This window comes from Rhinoderma darwinii, chromosome 1 (assembly GCF_050947455.1).
Source record: "Rhinoderma darwinii isolate aRhiDar2 chromosome 1, aRhiDar2.hap1, whole genome shotgun sequence".
Classification (NCBI taxonomy): domain Eukaryota; kingdom Metazoa; phylum Chordata; class Amphibia; order Anura; family Rhinodermatidae; genus Rhinoderma; species Rhinoderma darwinii.
In genome coordinates this window covers 543,635,739-543,659,017 of record NC_134687.1, presented here as the reverse complement: position 1 = coordinate 543,659,017, position 23,279 = coordinate 543,635,739, and the positions used below count along the sequence as shown (strand labels likewise).

Genomic DNA, 23,279 nt, shown 5'->3' with positions numbered 1-23,279 from the left:
CTACAAGAAGTATTTCTCCGTGGTCCTGATGGCGGTGGCTGATGCCTCGTACAAGTTTGTTGCAATTGACGTCGGCGCATATGGAAGCACTGGGGACTCCCGTGCGCTACTGACCTCTGATTTAAGGAAGCAAATCCTGCTAGATCAGGTAACTCTACCTCCACCCCAACCTCTTCCGGGTACCACGCATCCAGTCCCCTTCGTGATGGTATCGGATGAGGCTTTTCCACTGCTGCCCAACCTGCTGCGCCCATACCCACGGAGGAGACTAGATGCCCGGAGGAGGGTCTTCAATGAGAGGCTGAGCCGGGCACGACGCTTCGTGGAGTGCACCTTTGGGATCATGGTTAGTAAGTGGAGGGTCTTCACCTGTGCCCTTCAGTTGGATGCGTACACAGTTGATGTTGTCATTAAAGCTGCCTGTGTTCTCCACAACTATGTTAGGGATCAGGAGCGAGGTGAGGTTGATGTGGAGACACAGACAGCTTTCCGTGATGCCAACATCAACTGGGGCTTAGGAAGGCCATCCAACCGTGGAGTACAGGTGAGAGATACCTTCACGGACTACTTCATGAGTCCCGAGGGTGCCGTGCCCCGGCAGGATTCCAGCCACACTGGTCAGCAGCCGCTCCCGGACTAGGACCAAGTGGATTCTGTGTTGTGAGGATGCAATTGTGGCTCTGAAGCCAAATGAACGTTATGACACAATGTATGTGAAATTTTTCTATGATATATTATTTAATGTGTTGTGTTGGTGTCAATAAAGCCACAATGATTTGTGTCTAGGTGGACAGTATGAGCCCTGTCGAAATAAAATGTGTCCAAAAAAAGGAAATGTGGTATTGTTTGATCATAGAACGTTGATAAGTAGTGTGGGGTTGTGCTCCCTTTGTGAACGCCAAAGCACATGGGACAACAGAATTCTTGTGGTAAATTTTTTTTTATTTTACATTACCAAAGGGGTAATGTATCAACACAAACGTAACAAATTAGTGCAAAGAACACAAGGTGCTTTGGTTCTATGAAACTGGTAAGTTACCAACATATTTTTAGGACCTCCACCCAGACACATGCACAGTTACATGTTAGTAAAGCGGGGAGGAGAGTCATATGTAGAGGGAGGTGGGTAGTTTGTGGGGTAGCTTTGGTGATAGGCATTTGTGCTGTATTGGGATGGTGGGTAAGGGTAAAAAGATTGAGCAAAATGTGAGGCTGTCGAGGGATTGGATTGGGAGGGAGGTGGGTTGGTGTGCTCCGTCTGGGTGGAGGAATTTTGAACGAACCGGCTGTGGGGCATCTGTGATCGGGCCTCCCTACGGCCAGCGACACGATTTAGGCTGCCAATCAGCTCCTCTACAGGGGGCATGTGGGCAGCGAACTCAAAGACTGCCACCGCAGCCTGGAAGTAAGTGATCACATCTTGTGCTACTTCCGGTGGCAGCCGACGGCAACGAGAGGCTATGGCATAGCCAAAATAATCAAACTCGTCGTCGCCGTGGACCCTCCGGATAAAGGACATGGCGTCCGACTCAACCTCCAGTTGCCTGTCCATTGTCCGGAGGGTTCTTCGAGCCCGCTGCCGGGTTGCAGGTGTGCGGGTGGGGGGAGCCGGACCGGTTGGGGATGCCCTGGACAACTGGGCCGCAGCAGGTGCTTCTGGCTGCTCCTCCGACCCATCAGCTTCAGTGTGTGCCCATGAGGGACCAGCCTCTTCCTCCGAGTGGCCCTCCGCCTCGGGTGTTGCCTGTTGGGAGGTAGCTGACCTGGTTGGGCTCTCCCTGTGCTGGTGTTCGAGCTGAGCAACTGGCTGGCGTTCCACTTGCCGGGCAACGTTACCACTGGATCTAGGGTAAGGCAAAAAAACGAGTAAGAAGCCGGTTGTGAACGCAAGTAACATGTGTATTAGCGTCGCAACTATGTTTAATCAAGAACCTATTTCACACCCAATAATAGGACATCCAACATATTAGTTAAACAAACCGCTGGGGCCAATTGAGCAGATAATTTCCCTTTGCAAGGATCCCAACTTGCAGGACGCATGTAGTGGTTATCGAAATATTGCGTACAATGCCGAGCAAACACAAATCCTTGCCTCCTTCTTGACACTTTGGGACTACGTAAACAGAGGGAAACGGTGGTTTGGGGAATCAGGACAATGTTTCTTGTCCAGGGAGCAGGCCACTTAGGGGCTCACATGAGCATGTATGCTCTCTATAATGTTGCTTGTTAACTGCACATCTCCACAAACCCACACATTGAATGTTAGCGATACACATTTCAAACCCCCTAATCGTAAAGAAACCCAAAAATGACAAGCAACATTTAGGTTTGGGGTTACAACGTCGGCATTGTGAAATGTTCTTGGAGGAATTTACAGGACCCAAATCATACCTGGATGTATGCTGTAAACGGATGCGGACAAATGAACAGCATGTGTTGTTAGTAAAATTGCACGACTTCAGAATAGAATATACCACAACTTACGGTCGTAGTGCTCTGTTGGGCAGGAGGAACATCAGCTCCTGATGGTATGGGCAGGTGGAGACTTGGGAGGGAGAGGCCCCACTCCTCTCACCCTTCCTTATCACACGCTGGAATCGATCGCGTACGCTTTTCCAGCGATTTTGCAGATCCTTCTCTGAAAAGTAATAACCCAAATAAAAAGTTACGTTCCAATCCTTATAGTATAGCTTGCTAAAAGTGGCACTTGTTTTGGTTGTTTGGTTAAAAACCGATTTGTGCTTGAAACAGCACCATAGCAAAAATGCATGTGTATGGTCAAAAATTTGGGTTGCTCCTCTGAGGCGTCCCAGACTGTTCTCTGTAAAGCTTTGTTCTGCACATACTGAGCTTTGGACGTTACAACGCAACTACCTCATTATGGGGAAAAAACTTATGTGGAGATATTCCGAACACTCACCAATCACTTGCTGCTCATTGCTGGATCGCGCCAACCAATCGGGGTACAGGGCTGTGCAGATCTCCTCCCATGCATCCTGCCGGCGGACTCGATTGCAGTAGGACGCATTGCTTTTATCCCATATATTTGGGCGTGCCTGCACCTTTAAGAAAACCAAACAAATAAATAAGACTATAATTTCGCGTAACACTCAAATGTAGGCTTCACAAGCAAGTGTGGACAAAGGCCCGGTTTGCCACCTAAAAATTACTGCAGTATACTCACAAAAACCTGAACTCCAAACCTGCTAAGCTCAATATTTTAAATCGTTCCAACACCAACCCTTTAACAAAATGTGGCTCCTAAGGTGAATTCGTGGTGTTAAGTGCGTAATGGTATCCGCATGGGTTGGACATGACAAGAAACACAGGGAATTGTGTGGGGTGTACATGATGATGTGCTCCAAACACAGAACAAACAAATGCACGTCGTCACTTTAAATAATCAATAACAGGGAGTGGAGATTTGTCACACATTTTAGCACACCATGAAGTAGTCCCAAATATGCAGGCAAAAGTCCACCTACAAGTTCCATACACAGTTCACAAAAGGCAAGCCACGTATAGAGTGTTTCAATGCATAGAATTACCTCATGAAAACATACAGTGTCAAGTTAATAACTGCTGCACATACGCCGTGAGGTGTGAGGGTGTGAAATGTCACCTGTACATCTTGCAAACAACATGGATGCATACAATGCGTTGCTACAATAGGATACAGTTTTTGGTTAAAACGCAATACCGTCTTGCAATACATGCAGATGTAAGGAACACATTACCTCACATTATGCAAACTGTATAGCCACATGTTTGTCCTGCAAGACTGTCTGCACCTTTAGCCCAAACATTTTAAACCTAACAAGATGGAAACTCCAAAACATACATCAATGGTGGTTAAAACTGTTCCTTACCTCATTAATTAGGGCATCCACATCGATGTCCATCCTCTTATAAGGTCGGGGTGGCATGGTGAAGCTCCTGCTAATATTTTTATTCAAAACTTTATCTTTCACCCAGAACTGGCCTTCCAAAATGGCCGATTAGGCAACACCCCTTGGGGGAGTGTTTACCAAGTCTCATCCCTATTTCGAGGCGTATTTTGAGGCGTAAACGCTGCATAATACGCATCTAAATACGACTCAAACGGACCGACACTGTATTTTACACTTTACATTGACTTCTATGGAATTACGCTTCGGCAAATACGTCTCAAGAATTGCCCTGCACTTCTTTTTACGAGGCGTAATTTTACGCGTCGTAATTGCCGTCCGACGCGTAAAATTACGCGTCGTGTGGACAATACAGCGTTCTACCCATAGAAAGTAATGGGCAGATGTTTGCCGACGTATTTGAGACGTATTTCCAGACGTAAAACGAGGCAAAATACGCCTCGTATACGTCTGAAATTTGGCCGTGTGATCATACCCTCAGAGAGCTGTACATAAATGAATGCCCACAAACATCAATCAACTAAAGCAACGCTGTAGGGAAGAGAGGGCCAAAATTCCTCCAGGCCATGTAAGAGACAGATAAAGTCATACAGAAAACCATTACTTGAAGTTATTGCTGCTAAAGGTGGTTTTGCAGGCTATTTATTCATGAGGCGTAGTTTTTGTTAAATAAATAATGACAGGGTGTAATTTGTCATGTGTTTTTCATCGAAGGTTGTATTTACCTAATTTTAAGACCTTCTAAGAAGATTTGTTTTAGTCTTGATATGTAAAACCAGAGAATTCAAAAGGTGTACTTTGTATTTCTCACGACTGTACATTGAAGCAGGGGTGGGGTGGGCTGGGCCAGGGGGCATGTGCCCCCAGGGCCAGTCCCCTAGTAGAAGTTTAATGCTGCGGCCGCCAACTACCACTTTAGCAGCCATAGCGGCTGCTACGGGACACAGCATTTTTAAAAAAAAATTGTTTGTGGGGCTGTGTGCCAAATCTACCAGGGGGTTTTGTGTGGCACTATCTACATAGGGGGAGCTGTGTGGCACTATCTACAAGAGGGGCTGCGTGTGGCACAATCTACAAGGGGGCTGTGTGTGGCATTAAAGTTTGAGCAGAAGATACAGCTTATATGTAAACAGGATACGTAGAAGCTGTATTTAAAAAAGTAAATTTTAAAAAATAAATAACAAAGTTGCACTAAACACCATAATACATTGCAGGAAAAAAAAGAAACTTGGATTCAGCACAATTTAAAAAAGAAGACGTCTTCAAACCTTTGGGGTGAATGCATCAACAAGATAGCCTACAAGTTTCGGACAAATCGCACGTCCATACTCATGACAAGTCGCCATGGCCATGGTGGGCCAATGCAGTTTGGATTTTAGAATGCTGACAATAAAGCTTGAACACGTCTTCTTTTTAAAATTGCGCTGGATGCAAGTTTACTTTTCTTTGCCTGTTATCTCGTGTGCCACCACTGGGATCTGTGCGTATATTGGATTTGCATACTCGGATCGGTGAACTGGAGGATTCCACACCTTTTCTACCATTATACATTGTTTTTCTAAAAAAAAAAAGCGCTAGTTTGCTCCTTTGACAAGGAGCTATTATCAGTAATGTATGGGGCCAAGCGATTGTCACGACGATCGTTCATCCCCATGCATTTCCATCCTGTCAGCAGCACATCTCTGTTTACACAGGAAGATGTGCTGCCAACAACGATAATATTTTCTGCTGCATGAACAATACAGCCAATGAACGAGCGTTTGCTTTTCATCAGCTGATAGATGCCATGTTTACACACGGCAATGATTAATTCATATTAATGCTTGTTTGCCCAATCATCGGCTAATGTAAAAGGCCCTGTAGGCCTCCTTCACAAAGATTTGTATCTGGAATTTTAAACTGCATGTTAAAACACAACCGATTGTTAAAATAATACATTATTTTTGATGGTGTTTGGGCTGGAATCATACATGCAGTTTTTTGAGTCAAACAAAGGAGTGGATTAAAAAGAGATGAGACATATCAGTCTCACTTCTGGCTTGGGCACAAAAAACTACATATAAAACTGCAATAAAAACTGCATATAATTCTAGTCTTAGGGTAAGGCCACTTACTCGGCCACTATACAGCGAGCAACCGCCTGTTTATGGCCGCACGTTGTTGTAGGTAAAATGGCCCTTTATTTGCAAAAGCGTTCAGCCATAAAGGGTGTATTAATTAATGGCCGCACGATTTTGCAGATAGAGGGCCGTTTTACCCGCAGTAACACGCGGCCATTAACAGGCTATTTGACAGCCGCGGCAAGCATGGTGCCGACGCGGTTGCTGGCTGCATCATGGCCATGTCAGGGCCTGCTCAGTGTGGCCTTACCCTTAGAGTGGAGTTTTTTGTGGTATTTTTTTATTTAGTGTCATTTTGTACATACTTTTTTTTCTGGCCTTTTTGAAGCCTTATAGAGGAACCTATGGAAAAAAAAAATACCACACCTAGATCATGCTGCGTTTAGGAAAAAATGCCACTGACCACAAAAAGTGCAAAAAATATCCACAATCAAAAACGTAGTGTATATAGCTCATTTTGCTATAGACTTTAATGTAATATCTGACTACTCAAAAAAAGCACCACAAAAACGAAGCATAAACAGCAAAAACCTAATTAGCTGATCACTTCCCTCTATAGGCTGTTGGTATACTCACAATGCTTAGTAGTATAGAAGCCTAATGGGGATAAGCCTACGGGGGAGAGTTCTGGCTGAATTTGCGTAAAAAAACAACTGGTGTACATGCCTTGCACCAGATTTATTGTGTTTTCGAAATTTTTATGCCTCACTAGACAGTTTTAAAAAGTGTCTTGAAAACGGGTGTGGCTTAATGAAAAGGGGGCACGATGTAAATGTACCAAAATTGCGGCACAAAATATTGGTCTAAAGTAAGCCAACCAATGTGATGTGTAAGGAAGAGAAAAGTGTGTCTAGCAAAATACGCCAAATTTATCATACAGCATGCATCACTGTTAAATTTGGGGCATCTTCTAGACCTACCTTGTCTAGTTTTAATGTGTAATAATAAATCTGCTCCATTGTTCGTTGTAATGAACTAGTGTTAGTGATATGGGAATTCAACCGAGCCATTCACAGCTACAAAATCCTACTAAAGACTTGTTCACATTCAACCAGTTCTAGTTATAGATCCAACATATCCACACACTTATATGGGGTTTGATAAACAGCATTTAGACAATGTACAGCTAAAACACATAGACAACAATATTTACAAGAAAGCCAAGGCAAGAGAAGAACATGTATGCCATGTTGCATTACACAATAATCCCCCAATGCGCACCAGCCGATGAGCGGCCGTTGCAGTGAGCGCCGATCAACAAGACATCGTTTTTCCGCGCTTGTTTGCTCCTGTCACATGGAGCTATGGATGGGGACGAGAGGTCGTTACTCCGATCGCTCGTCCTCATCCATTATGATGTCTGCAGCGCGTCTCCCTGTTTACACAGGGAGATGTGCTGCCGACAACGATAATATTTAACTTTTTTAAAATGATACGACCAACAGATGATCGAGCATTTGCTCATTCATCTGCTGATCGTTCCCCTGTTTACACAGGGGAACGCTTGTCTGCCCGATAATCGTCCGTAAAACCCCCTTAATGTACAAGTGTGGCTTTTTATACTTCGTTAACTAACACATTCACCACTGCTATAAACAGATATTGGATAGGTCAGTTTCATACAACAGAGTTTGGTGTACTGTAGGTGCAGTTTTTGATACATGTCTTATAAACCAAAGCCAGAATTTAATTTTAAACAAAGGACAACTATAAAAAAAAAAAAAAAAAAAAAAAGCCATACATCTAATTTTTTAAATTTAGATCTCAAAAACTGTGTGAACAAGGTATGTTCCCAGATATCTGTGTAAAAACATTCTGGGTATGTCTCTTAGGGCATAACCTTTGATTGCTGCATTTTTGTAGCGAATTGTTTCCATTGACTACTATGGTAGAAAATTGCAAGCACCAATGAATTCATGAAATATGCTACATAGATGGCACAAATCCATGTGGCAATAGACCTGCTTTGGTTTGAATGACAAGAATATTCTAAAAAGCATGTTTTTGTTGTAGTTGAAATAGTAGAATATTGCCGTGGCAGAGAGACATTATAATAACAGTCGTGTGAACCTATCCTTACGTTAAGAAAATATATGCAATAAGTAAGTGAACCCTTTGGAATTTCTTGGATTTCTGCAATGATTACTAATAAAAATGTGGTCTGATTCTTATCTAATTCACACTTATAGACAAACACAATTGAACTAAACTAATAAACAACCAGTTGTACATGTGTTTTATTAAGCACATTGTGTAAACATTCACAGTGCAGGGAGGAAAGTAAGTGAACCTCGTTGTTAATGACTTCTCCAAGACCTAATTGGCAAAAGTGTTTCAATGGTGTGATCGAGAATTAATATTTAGTGATAGGAGATCCTGTAAGCATAAACAATTCGTTGACCAAAGGGGTCAGAGGTGGATGTAAAGAATCGTTTTCATGAACAGGCTGTGCCCAGTCAAGCAAATTTCAGCCAAATACAATGCTGGTGCTCCGACTAACATCTCAGAACACCCAACTCATCGCTCCTTAGCATGGATATGCTATAACAGCAGACGAGTCTGAATGCCGTTGCTGTCTAAGGGAAACAGAAAGTCAAGTCTCCAGTGGGCAAAACAGCACAAAAATTGGATCACTGAGTAGTGGAAAAACATCGCCTTGTCAGATGAATCCAGATTTCTATGGCACCATACTGATGAGAGGGTCAGAATTTGATGCACGCAGCATGAATCGATGAACCCTTTCTGTCAGGTGTCAACAGTTAATGTAGGTGGAGGTGGAATAATGGTGTGTGTGATGTTTTCTTTGCACTCCCTGTGTCCTCATATCTGTGGATGGATGTTTGAACAGCAGGGCTTACCTGTAGCAGACCAAATTCATCCCTTCAACTGTTTACCCCATAACAGAAGGATACATTAGCGGCAACTGCAAGAAGCTATCCAGTCCGCATGGGCCAACATCCTGCAGAACAATTCCAACACCTAGTGTAATCTGTGCCACGATGAATTGCTGCGGTTCTGAGAACCAAAGGAGGTCCAACGTGCTACTAAATCGGGGCCTCTATTAAAGTGGCCATTCAGTGTATGTCTATAGCATAGAATTCTGATATGAATACATTAGCAGTGTTTACTGTGACTTCTGAAATGATAATAATTACAATCATAATAACCCACAAAAGCTGCTCCAACTTTAAAAAAAATTACGGACATATTAATTTGTTTTTATAGACACTGGAATAAAGTCCCCTATTTTAATGGACTGTCCAGGAATTTACAGACGGTTGACAACTCTGAGAGCAATGTAGCTGCAGTTTCTCTGTGTTTATGTGAAACTGCATGCTGGGAGAAGGTAGTGGTGATACATCTGATTGGCTCAGAATTCTGTGCGCAGCAAATCTGCTTATGTTGGCATCAGGCTATAACTCACAAATAAGGCTAAAATCACACCAGAAAGAGCCTCCCCACTCAAACAGCATGCAAAGAAATGTAATACTTTTCCAGAGACATGCAAAAGGATGGAAAAAATATGCAGGTTAGACACAAAATTTATGGATGCATTGCATTGCATAATATTGCATCCAATATACAATACATTATTTGATAGCCATACGCATACAAAAAGTGAATTTGCTAAATAGTATTAGTATACCAATGTGTAATACTTATCTGTATTGCCAAACAGTCGCATGAGATTTCTTTTACAGCAATATAAAGACTGAAAATTGACAGTCCCAAATGCTCGGCTTTATCCTGTACCATGTCAAGAAAATCCTCTTAACTCAGATATATAAGTTCAGAAGGCCTGTTAGCCTTTTAATGGTAATTTAATAACATCAGTTTTATTCCCCTTCTGAATTCAGCATATCAAGCATGAATAAAAGGAACGTCTTTGATGTTTTAACACAAGAAATTATCATATGTTACACTTGCGAAGTGTTTTCTTCAGGGAAATGTAAAGATTAAGAAATCTTTAGCAATATAGAGACTGATCATAAAAATTTCAATATAAGTATTGCAAAAACCTAAACAAACAAGCATATGATCAGTTTCTTTAAAAAAAAAAAAAAAAAAAGTCAAACACAATTCAAGGGACTTTGTCAGGTTTAATTACTTTTTCAATTACTAATTTCTACATATCTGATCAACAAATACCATTGAGGAGATAGGCTGGAATTAACGAAGACGTTATAAGAACATTCTAAGGCCTTATTCTCAAGATATATTTCTCATCTGTGTGCTGTTCATTTTAACAACAGACAGCACACTGACCCAAACAAGTCAGTGGGGCTGTTAACCTCTGAATGCCGAAGGACGGATATATCCGTCCTCTGCAGCTGCCAGTCCGCGCAGGGGGACGGATATATCCGTCCTGTGATCGCGCGGGTACTGACAGTGTACCCACGCGATCAGCGGCAGGAGCACGGCTGTTATACACAGCCTGGCTACTGCCGCAACTGCCGGAATCGAAGCGCGCTCTGATTCCGGCAGTTTAACCCATTAAATGCCGCTGTCAATAGCGACAGCGACATCTAATGTGTTTGACAGAGGGAGGGAGGCCCTCTGTCACCCCATCGGTGCCCCCGCAAAGAAATCGCGGGTCGCCGTCGGGTTTCCATGGCAGCCGGGGGCCTAACAAAGACCCCCAGGTTTGTCTTCAGCAAATGCTTGTTAGGCCATGTCGGAGGCATGGCCTAATAGATTGTCTGGCAGTTTTACACTGACAGGCAATAATGCTTTGATATACTAAGTATACCAAAGCAATATATATGCGATCAACAGATCGCATAGTGAAGTCCCCTGATGGGACTAAAAAAAAAAAATGTAAAGCTGTTAAATAAAGTTTGTGAAAAAAAATAAAAATAAATTTACAGTCAAAATAAAATACAACTTTTTTTGCCCAAAAAGTGGTTTTATTTTGTAAAAGTGTTAAAACAAATAACACATACACATATATGGTATCCCCGCGATCGTAACGACTTGAAGAATAAAATGAACACATTAATTAAACCGCCGGATGAACGGCGTCCAAAAAAAACGTAAAACACAACGGCAAAATTCTCTTTTCACCCATTCCCCCCATAAAAAATTAAATAAAAGTTCATCTGTAAGTCCTATGTACCCCAAAATAGTACTAAAGAAAACTACACCTTGGCCCGCAAAAATGAAGCCCACATACGGCCACATTGGAAGTTACGTCTCTTGGAATGCGGCTATGCAAAAACAAGTAATTTTTTTCTAAAAGGGTTTTTATTGTGCAAACGTAGGAAAACATATAAAACCTTTACATATTTGGTATCCCCTTAATTGTGCCGACCCATAGAATAAAATTGACATGTTATTTACGCTGCATAGTAAACGGCGTAAATTTCTTACGTGAAAATCAATGCTGGAATAGCTGCTTATTTTCAATTCTCTCCTAAAATAAAGTTAATAAAAGTTAATCGATATATTATAAGCATCTAAAAATGGTGCAAATACAAAATACAACTTGTCCCGCAAAAAACAAGCCCTTATACGGCTATGTCGACGGAACAAAAAAAAAAGTTACGACTCATGGAATGCGACCGTGAAAAAACAAAAAATAATCCTTGGTCATTAATGCGCAAAATGGCCTGGTCACATCTTTTTTTTTCAACAGAGCATGTGTCTGTTGTGAGAATTTACAGCATGCCCTATTCCGGTTTTTGCGGATCAGACTCGCCCATTGAAGTCTATAGATGCGTGAAGGCACAAACAGCATACGGACGACATCTCTGTTATGTCCCTTTTTACGCATCAATTGCTAAAGAAATGCTGAAAAATATAAATAAAAGTGAAACCAGGATGTGCTTGTAGAGGAGAAAAAGGATGTCACACGTATACCACACAAACGCAACACAGTCATTCATATGGATGAAAGACGGTCTATATTTTAGGGACACAAACGTGACACGCTCGTGTGAATAAGGCCTTAGTGTTTTCTGATTTCCATTTAGGAAACTACACACCCTGAGGAATTCTTCTAGGAGTGTAGTGAGCATTTTGACCCCACAGGTGTTTCATAGTTCTTATTAGAATTGGGCAGTAAAAATAAAACATTTTTTTTTTTTTTCAATAAAATGTAGCTTTAGCTCAAAATTTCTCATTTTCTCAACAAATAAAGGAAACAAAGAACCCCAAAATCTATAAAGCAACTTCTCCAGAGTACAGAAATACCTCATATGATGCCATAAAATGTTGTTTGGACACACGGAAGAGCTTAGAAGGGAAGGCACACTATTTGGCTTTTGGAGCGCAGATTTTGCTGGATTGGTTTCTTGGCACCATGTGGGACCAAAACAGTGCAAACTCCCCAAAAGTGACTTCATTTGGGAAACGACACACTTTTTATCTAGGGGTGTGGTGAGCATTTTGACTCCACAGGTGTTTCATAGATTTTATTAGAATTGGGCAGTGAAAATAAAATTATTTTATTTTCCAATACAACGTAGCTTTAGCTCAAAATTGTTCATTTTTCAACAAATAAAAGGAGAAAAAGCAGCCAATATTTGTAAAGCAATTACTCCCGAATACTCCCCCCATAAATGGTCATAAACTGCTGTTTGGGCACACAGTAGGGCTCAGAACGCAAGGAGTGTCATTTGGTGTGAAGATTTTGCTGGATTGGTTTCTGGGCGCTATGTCGCATTTGCAAAGCCCCTGTGGGACCAAAAAAGTAGAAACCCCCCAGAAGTGACCCCATTTTGGAAACTACACTCCTCAAGGTAATTACCTAAAGTTGTAGTGAGCACGTTAACCCTGCAGGTGTTTTCTAGAAATTAGTGTGCACTAGATGTTGCAGAGTGAAATTGGAAATTTTTCCATAGATATGCCATGCGGGTCAGTCCAATTCCGGCGATACCTAATTTATAGCACTTTTTTATGTTTTACAACTTTTTGCACAATAAAATTACTTTTGTTAAAAGAATGTATTTTTACTGTCGCCATGTTTTAAGAGCCATAACTTTTTAATTTTTTTGTCGACTGAGCTGTGAGATAAGCTATAGTTTTTATAGGTAACATTTTTGAATACATGTGACTTTTTGATCACTTATTTCAATTTTTGCAAGACAAAGTGACCAAAAAAACAGCAATTCAGTCAGTATTTTTAGGACTTTTTTTTGGCGTTTACTGCACGGGACAAATAACATAATATTTTTATAGTTCAGGTCGTTACGGACATGGCGATACCAAATATGTATGGTTTATTTGTTTTTTTACATAATAAATGACTTGATATGTGAAAAAGGGTCTATTGTGTTTTATTTTTTTACTTGAAACTTCTATTTTATGTTTTACAACTTTTATTTTTTTTACACATTTTTTTTGGTCCCACTAGTTGACTTGAAGGTCCAACAGTTTGATTGATGTTCTAATACATTGCACTACCTATGTAGTGCAATGTATTATAACTTTCAGTTGTTCACTGACAGCAAGCCGATCAGGCTCCGCCTCTGGGCGGAGCCTAATTGCTTCCGTAATGGCAGACAGTAGGCCATTGTTATGCCTCCTATTGCCATAGTAGCAGTTGGCAGATTTGCTACAAACCACTAAGATATAGAACCTATGGAGGACAAAACTCGACCTTGTGCAAACGATAAAAATATGTATTTTATTGAAAAATCAAGCTAAAATATACAAAAATGTACAGATAGATAAAAATGCAACCTTCACAATGAAACAGAGAAAGAAAAGATGCAGTGGGCATCACAAAAGTACAGACTGTGCCAAGGTCCTATACAGAATCAATATGTAATAAAATGTCATTTTAATCCAATGTTTGTAACATATAGTTATAGAAAGAGGAAGGAACCAGCGCATTGTACTAGGATATGAAACACATCACAATAGCAATATAAGAAAATTGATGTAATCAGACATGGGGATAAGTAACCACACATGACACCCAATAACTGAAAGGGTTTAGAAGAATCTTGATGGGAAAAATACCTGCAAAGTGCAGCTGGGCTGGAACACAGGGAAACCCAGAGAGGACCAGTCACGGACCACCGCTGCGCGTTTCGCCATAGCTTCGTCAGGGAATGGCATCAAAACGAAAAAGACTCCCTTCTTATACCCTCATTACCCTTCCCACTTGCCACTAGTCCCTTGTCTGTTCGCCTCGAAAACCGGAAGTCAGGCAGCATCAAAGATGAGTCATAGTCTGGCCAGGATGTGTCAAGCTCATTAGCATAATTTTTTTAAACAAAAGCCATAATTGGCTCACAAGGATCAGGCGCTAAGCAAAGCTGTGTAGTGTCTGAAACGGCCCATAGAGACCAAACAGGAGTATTAATACATAATACATACTTGGCAGAACACCCTCGTTATTATTTAGAAAAGACAAGACATAATAATCTAACAGATAGGGAACATATAGTTCCTTGTGATAGAAATATATACAAGACATATTCTAACAGATAGGGAACAAATAGTTCCTTGTGATAGAAATATATACATTTGCAATACAGAAAGAATCCAGTTAATGTATATGTGGCCATTCTGGTTATGTAAAAAGGGTAATAAATATAATGAACATAATATATACATAGAGCATATAAGTACATAAATGGATAAATACATGAATACATATGCAGACACATACATACATACATACATACATACATACATATATACATGCCACTGTGCCCAAAAGATTAGCTATATATATGAGAAAAAATATATATATAAAAAATAAAATAAACAAATGAAAAATAGATGGAAACACGTGTTAATAAAAAATGCCAAACGTGGAGTGAGATAAAGATGATAAAAATAATAATAATAATAATGATGAAGATGTCGATCACAGCATCTGTAATTAAGTCTGAAAACATGTTAGATCAGAAAAAAATAAAATATGAATACATAGTGACTATTTTTATTAATATCATTAGTGATATGCATAAGGTCATATTGATCAGACATAAAAATACATATACATAATTTAAATATACATATCGACTAAATGATTATGCATAAACAATTTATAGTGAATAGTGTAAGACCGATGTTAGTCGGGTAAGGGTGCAAAAAAACTAATAATTTTTGGGGATAAAATGTGCACTAAGTGTTAGTAATAATATAAGTGTAGGAATGAATTATAAATATTTGAAGGGTAATATATATGTATATATGGGTAGAACAATTAACATATATATATATATATATATATATATATATATATATATATATATATATACATATACTGAAAAAAGAATAAGTAAATAAGGAAATTAATAAAAAGGAAGTGAGTAAAGCCAGACAATAAATAAACCAATGGTCATATTTGGTGAAGACTAAAATAAGTAGACATAATACATAGAGAATTTGAGCAAAATCTATATATTAAATATAAATATAGATAAAGAGGGACCTTGACACAACTATACCTAAAAGGCACAATGCCGTGTAGTAAATGGTTTAATCCACCACGGCGAAAGAATTTCGATAGCCTATATGTCAGAACACAGTCCAAAAAAAAAGAATATGACTGGAAAAGAGATCATATATGGTCGAAGAAAAAAGAACAAAATATAAAGACACATAAATATAATGAATATCAACCTGAATATCAACAATGAGCACGGGACAGAGAGGGAAAGTTATTGTAAAGACAAAATATATATAAGTAAAAAATAAAAATAATAATAGTCTAGTATGTCAATAGTCAATAAAGAAAGAAAAAAGAAGAATGGGGCAAAGAATGTGCATATAAATTAAAAAGGATGACTGACGCCAACCAAAGAAAACAGCATAATTCAAGAACCTAAAAAGGGTACATAACTATTGTGCTCGTTAAGACCATCAGGGTGCATAGTACCCAGTCTCGCAATCCATCTGGTCTCTTTTTGACCTAAGATCCTTTTCAAATTACCACCTCTAGGTCCGATGATCACTCGATCAATTCCTCTAACCTTGAGGAGAGACACATCAGAATTGTGTTTCAGCTTAAAGTATCGTGGGATGGTGGTTAGAGCGAAGAGAACATCCTTGTTACGCGCAGCCTCAATTTCTAGAACATGCTCCTGTACCCTTCGGCGCAGTTGTCGAGATGTTATTCCAATATAAATCAAATCGCAAGGGCATGTCGCAAAATATGTAACACCCACAGTAGCGGAATCAATATGGTGGTGGATTTTGAATTCATTCTGATGTGAGGAGTCATGAAAGGAAGATGATCTTTCTATGTTAGGGCATGATACACATTTGCCAGAGTTAAATGAACCCCATTTGGAACCCTTAGATCCAAAGGTATTTTGTGGTTGCAAGCAACGGAGATGACTGTGTACCAACATGTCCCTGAGATTTCTAGCTCACCTATATGTAAAAAGGTCTAGCTGGTATGATTTTCCCAGACACAAGGATCGGCCAATATTTATGTATTCCGGAGCCGATTTCAGACGATTTGCAATTGAAATTAATAATCATCCTTACCTGTTGATCTGATGTTACGTTATGTTGACGACCTGCAATAAAGTAGTCCTGTTGCTGTGTTTCGCTCTTTTATAAGCCTTGTTTGACCATCGGTTACTATAGCCTCTATTCAGAAATCTTCTTTTCAGATCATTGGCTTGCCTTTCAAAAAGACTATCCTTAGAACAGATTCTTCTGGCACGTAAAAATTGACCTACAGGTATGTTTTGGATAAGATGGTATGGATGTGCTGATGATGCATGAAAGACCGAGTTGGCAGATGTACTCTTCCTAAATAGGTCTGCCTGCAAAGAGCCATCATGATCCGCCTTGACCTGGATATCAAGAAATTCAATATCAGTTTTATTTACTTGATACGCGATTTAAACATTGATCTTGTTGTCATTTAGGAAATAAACAAAAGTTTTCAGGTCCACAAGTGACCCCTGCCAAATCATAAGGACATCGTCGATGTATCTGGCCCAGAATATTACCTGCTCGATCATAGGGATTGGTTTCGTTAAAAAGATATTTCTCTCCCACAGCACCAGGAATATATTGGCATACGAGAGCGCACAGGCTGCCCCCATGGCGGTACCCTGGAGCTGTAGATAGAAAGTTTCCTTAAAAATGAAAAAATTGTGGGTTAAGATAAAGTGGAGAGCCCGTGAGAGAAAATCTTGTAAGGATCTGTCCAGCATGCTGGTTGACAGAAAAAAATGAACTGCTTCCAAACCATCATTGTGTCTAATGGAGCTATACAAGCTCTCCACGTCACAAGTGACCAAAAACATGTCGGATTCCAATTAGATGCCCTCTAATTTTCTCAAAATGTCAGTAGTATCATGGACATATGAGGGTAACATCTCTACAATTGGTTTGAGAAAAAAATCAATATACTTACACAAAGATTTAGCCAGATTGTTTGTACCCGACACAATTGGTCGTCCGGGAGGATTAAGAGCGTTTTTATGTTTCTTAGGAAATAAATATATAGTCGCCACTGTAGGTTCAGTAATAAGTAATCCTTCCATTTGTTTCATTGTTAATAGGCCATCTTCATGTGCCTGAGAGACAATAATTGCCAGTTCCTGTTGAAATTTAGAACAAGGGTTAAAGGTGAGTCTTTAACTAAGGTGAGTCTGCATCTAAGGGGTTAATATCAGTGATCGTAGCTAGCTCCAGTTCCTGCCGTTACAGCGGGGTGTCTGCTGTAACATACAGCGGACACCCACTGCTGATGACGTAGGTGAGCGGGGCATAGGAGGCTTCTGTTGCTGGCAGATCGGGAGGCCTTGGGTGCCGGTGGCTAAAAACCCCTTAGATGCTGCGATCTCTATTGAACGCAGCATCTGAGTGGTTAATAGGCCGTATCGGAGGCTAGCTCCGGTCCTGGCCGTTACATCAGCTGCCAGTTGTATCATACAGCTGGCACCCGGCAGTGATGGTGCTGCGCTTTGCGGGAAGCCCTGCCCGACAGCGCCATATATACGGCGGTTGTGGGCAAGGGGTTAAATCATGTCAGATGGCTCAACAACAACTTTACAAACTTGGTAAACATTCCTAAAGAATATAAATGCAAAGCAAACAGATAGTTATCAATTGTGCTCTCATCAATATGCACAGAAACTTTAACAGCACATCTGTATGTACAAGGATGCACTACATAATTTTTTTTTTTAATATCAAGCTCTGTTTCTACAAATCTTTATTATGAATTGCTATCCGAAAAACAGTAGGGCAACGGCACATAAAATTGTAACAACTTCTTCAGATATGCAACTAAGGCCCTCCTTTATTAAGTTGTTGACCCCACTTGAATTGCAGAAAAAAGTCGCAAATTTAGGAACACTTCTTTTTGCTCATACATATAACATTATTTTGCTGCGCCCAGAACTTTTTAAAAACGGGGCATGGCTTTAAAAGGTGCGCCCATGTTATGTCAATTCTAGCAGCGCTCGGAGCTGCCGTGGATTTTAACCCCTTAACGCTCAGTGACATACTATTACGTCATGGAAAGCGCCCTGTTCGCGCTCCATGACGGAATAGTACGTCTCGGGAGTAACGGCCGTTTCGGCCGTCCTCCCAACACATACAGGAGCTGTGACAGCTGCTGTCTCGTACAGCGGCTGTCACAGCTCCTACAGCGGGGACCGATCGCTGTGTCCCCGCTGATTAACCCCTGAAAAGCCGAGTTCAATAGCGATCACGGCTTTTTAGGGGTTAAGCTGCCATCGCCGGCCTGCTACGCGATAGCGGCCGGCGATGGTGACTATGGCAACCGGACACCAAACAATGGCGTCCGGCTATGCCATAGACGGAAGCCTAGTGGGTCCTGACAAAGTCAAAGTTTATTATTATCCATATATATATTTTTTATTGATCCTGTAATAGTGGTTGGATGACTGACATTATTATAAATGAGGGACCTCGGGTTGATTCACAACTATTCCTCCCGCTGGGAACCTATGTGCTATTCCACGTACTCTTACTTGGGAGGTTTTCCCTCTATGTGTTTTCTTTCTGAGTATGGCCCCATTAATGTGGTGCACGCGCTTAATTCCGGGCTAATAATAAATGACATTAGTCATTAGTGCCGGCCGATTACACTAACAGACACTTGTTGTAGTGTCGTCACTCTAACGGTGATGACAATCAACATTGCCGTACATGAATGTGCTTCTCCGGCACTATGTTGTCATTTTGCCCATCAGCGCATGCGCTAACGACTCCTTGGTTGAGTCGGGATTTAGGTCAGGATGATTGCACTGAGTTCGTTCTTTACTTTAGTGCGCATGCGCCACCTCATGTCCGTGATTGCACCTTCTTATTCTGCCGTTTATACGTCAGTTGTAGACAGCTGAGAGTCCGCTATGTCTCCTCTTTTATTATTGGCTATTTAGCCTGACACACCTTCGGTTGTGTCATCGGACGCACCTATATCAGGATCCTTTTCACCCCGCGCCGCCATTAGCCCCGTGGACCCCTGAGGACGCTACTTAGTAGCGAAACATGTCGGGGGGGCTGCTAATATTTTAAACACAGCCGTCGACCTGACTCACTGTTGTTCACTGGACACTTTACAAATTACAATTCTAACTGGTTAGGGAATACTGACACTCCTATGCCTGTACTGTGTGTGTCTGTTTATTCAGATAGCACCTACATGTATCCGGTTCTCGGCTGTTGACAATTTTAATCTATTATTCATGTGGTCTGTTTAGGCTATACGTAGCTGAATAAAAGTGTTTCTTATTTTATTTTACCTATATTGTGGTGGCTGGGAAATTGGGCTTAGCTGTTGCAGACAGCCTTCTCCTTATAAATGTATATTGTGCCCGCCAGCCACTAAGGGTCACAACCTTTTTTGTTATCTAATGCTGTTGGGTTAATTACCCGTTCTACTTGACCCTGTTCCTACCAGGAACGCTCTATATATTTGGTTACTAATTTAACTTTAACTGGCATGGCAGGTTTTTTATCTAGAAGGCCTGATTTGGAGACTTTATCCGCTGATGCGGCATTTGTCTTCTCTGTAGGGAACATTCCCTTACATCAATTTGACGTTCAGACGGCATTTAGGGACCTCCAAAAAACTTATCAAAAATACATCAGATCCTGCTGGGAGGTGGCAAGTTTGGAAACTTATTTACAACAAAAAATTATATATAGAGGCCTGAGAATTAATATCACACCAAATTCCTATAGGGATAATACAGCCTTTATTAAGGGCTGGGAAGAAATTCTCACTGACAGTTCTATGCGTTTGCTCCAGTATTTACTGGACTTTGAAAAACAAAACTATAGCGCTGTCAGTGCTCAGCTTGAAAAGGAGATTGTCGACATACAAGCCTTTAGTTCATGCCCTGAATTTGGCATTTCTGAAATAAAATTACAAAAAAACATAGAAAAATTGCAGGGAGAAATAAAGGAACGGAAACATCGTAAATACATCCGTGATAGAAAAGACTTTGACCTTGGACAAGTTTACACCTATAAGACTGGTTCATACTCTAAACCTAAACGCAATACAGTGTTTACTGACTTCTCTGAGTCGGATACATCAGGCACGGAGGAATCCAGAAACAGTGCCGATAGCCTTAGACTTGGCACTAAACGTAAAATTAAGAACAATAGACCAAGTTTTTCCAAGAGAACTCCGACTGTGTCTAGACAATTTGTAACTAATACTCCTTTTCATACTACAAAATGTCCCCCCAGTACATCAAGTTCCTCTTCCTTTCTGTCTGGGCCTGTTCTCTCATCTATGCCAAATTCTATGAACACACCGTCCACACCTCATGTCTCCCGTGCCAATCCAAGCCTACATGGAGGGGACAATATTATCAAACAATCTACTGGTCCCCTCACTACTTTTCCTTTTTTAGGCCCACCCAGTCTGAACTGGGGGATAAAACCCTAACATCTAATATACAGGCAGCAAGGGATGATGAGATGCAAATTATTAATTTATCCTCGTGTCAACTTAACTCTCATCAATTGACTCTACTTAAAAAGGGTCTGTCATACACTCCAACTCCATCTTATGACGAATTTGTTTGGGTAAAGGACATTAACCTCTTCGCACGAAAATTGGCCCTACATAAGTACTTTAAGGGAAATTTTCCTGGGAGAACTCTTCAGGACCGTGCGGAAACTAACACCTTGAGGGACCTTGAGAGTTTACTCCATGAGAGTGAATTTGGTGTTGCAGATGCTATTGGACCATTCTCGACATTACGTCCTAAGTCCAAGCTCACACCTCCATTTTCACAATATAGTCACATTGATACTTTTGTTAGGATGGTGTGTAATGACCTTAAAAAACTTAAAATCAAGAAATCTAATACCTTTGGTAACCTCAACAATGATGAGAGAGGGGCACTGGACACTCTGTGTAGAGATGACAATTTAGTCCTCAAACCCTCGGATAAGGGGGGCAATATCGTGATCATGAGCCATGCTGACTACGTTGGCATGGTTCATAGGTTACTTGATGACACTACCACTTATGTCACTTTGAGTACTAACCCTACGGCTAAATATCTTACCGAACTATATACCCTCCTTGATGGTGCTAGGAATCAGAACCTTATCACCAGTGATGAATTCAAGTGCCTTTATAACCTGACTCCTACTTTGGCGACCTTTTATGCGTTGCCAAAGGTTCATAAAGCAATCTCCCCCCTTCCAGGTAGACCCATTGTGTCGGGTAATGACAGCCTGACACAGGGTATTAGTCTCTATGTCAATGAGATATTAACACCATTTGTCTCTTCATTGTCTTCCTATCTTAAGGACACCAAGGACACCGTCACCAGGATCCATGAGATCAATGTAACTCCCACCACTATGATAGCGAGCATAGACGTGGAGTCCCTTTACACTAATATCCAGCACGATTTGGGACTTAATGCTGTTAAGCATTTCCTCAACACTAAAGGCACCCAATTTCAACGTCACAACGATTTTGTTCTGTCACTCTTACATTTTTTACTTACCCACAATTATTTTATTTTTAACCATAAATATTATCACCAAATTAAGGGTACGGCTATGGGCACTGTTTGTGCACCCACTTATGCGAACCTTTTCTTAGGGTGGTGGGAAGACACTATAGTTTTTTCTGATAATTTCCTCTCCTTCACTTCACACATTTCGTTTTGGGGAAGATATATTGATGACATTCTCATCCTTTGGGATGGGGATGCCAGCACTTTTTGTGACTTCATGTCTATGCTCAATGCCAATTCTATTGGCATGAAATTTACGTATGAGATTCATGACCATACCATTAATTTTCTTGATCTAAAAATCTCCCTGGATCCTGGTGGCGGTGTCCAGACTGATATTTTCCGTAAGGCTACTGCTACTAATAACCTTCTCCATTGGCAGAGTTATCATCCTCCTGCCCTTAAGAAGGGTATACCCATTGGTCAATATTTGAGAGCCAGACGTAATTGTTCTAGCGAACTATCTTTTCAAACTGAATGTGACGGCCTTTTCAACAAGTTTACAGCACGTGGCTACCCAAAGAAATGGTTACACAGGGCATATGCTAGGGCAAGGGCTTCTGATAGGAGTGATCTACTGTCAAATAGGGTTAAGAAGGACACTAAAGTAGGGTCATCTGATATCATCCGATGCATTGGCACGTACGATGCTTGTTCTTCTCAAATTGTACAAATCCTTCAAAGACACTGGGCCATTCTCACTGCTGATCCCGATCTCAGGGATGCAGTGATGGCTAATCCGAGTGTTACTTATCGAAGAGGTAGGAACCTACGAGAGTTCCTGGTACATAGCCATTATTCTGGGCAATCTAACATCTCCTCAACCTGGCTCAAATCGTCACTTAAGGGCTTTCATCCATGTGGCAGATGTTCTTTCTGCCCCCTAATGCCGACCGTGAAGAATTTTTCTAATCCTGTCGATGGCAGGTCTTATCGAATTGAGCAGTTTTTGAACTGCCAAAGCAGTGGGGTTGTCTATGTCGCCAGGTGTCCTTGCCCTAAATTATATGTGGGTAAAACCGTTCAGGAGCTTAGAAGACGTGTATCTAGACATATGAGTGCAGTAACTTGCAAGGAGGATACTACTCTTACAAGACATATTATTAAATTTCATGGAGATAACCCTAGGTTGCTTAAATTTTGGGGCATTACTCAAATCAAAATGGGCCCCAGAGCGGGCAACTTGGATCGTAAACTCCTGCAGGAGGAAGCGAGATGGATCCATCGTCTTAATACCATGTCCCCCTCAGGTCTGAACGAGGGTTTTACTTTCAGTGCTTTTCTTTGACTTTACAGTTGGACACTGT

The 23,279-nt window shown here is 40.9% G+C and overlaps 1 protein-coding gene across 1 annotated transcript; it reads right to left on the bottom strand.

Moving 5' to 3' along the window:
- Positions 1-1,014: 1,014 nt before the first annotated feature.
- Positions 1,015-2,628, bottom strand: LOC142745396 (uncharacterized). The gene is made up of 2 exons (XM_075854857.1): positions 2,485-2,628; positions 1,015-1,844 (listed from the first exon to the last, which is right to left on the bottom strand). Exons 1-2 carry the CDS (start codon positions 2,514-2,516, stop codon positions 1,079-1,081), a joined length of 798 nt encoding a protein of 265 aa, XP_075710972.1. The 5' UTR covers positions 2,517-2,628; the 3' UTR covers positions 1,015-1,078.
- Positions 2,629-23,279: the final 20,651 nt, after the last annotated feature.

Excerpts from the sequence above, each read along its gene's own strand:
- LOC142745396 (XM_075854857.1), bottom strand. The coding sequence starts at position 2,516 with ATGTTCCTCCTGCCCAACAGAGCACTACGACC. Across the intron at positions 1,845-2,484 it reads CCCAACAGAGCACTACGACC|ATCCAGTGGTAACGTTGCCC; the intron begins GTAAGTTGTGGT and ends GCCTTACCCTAG.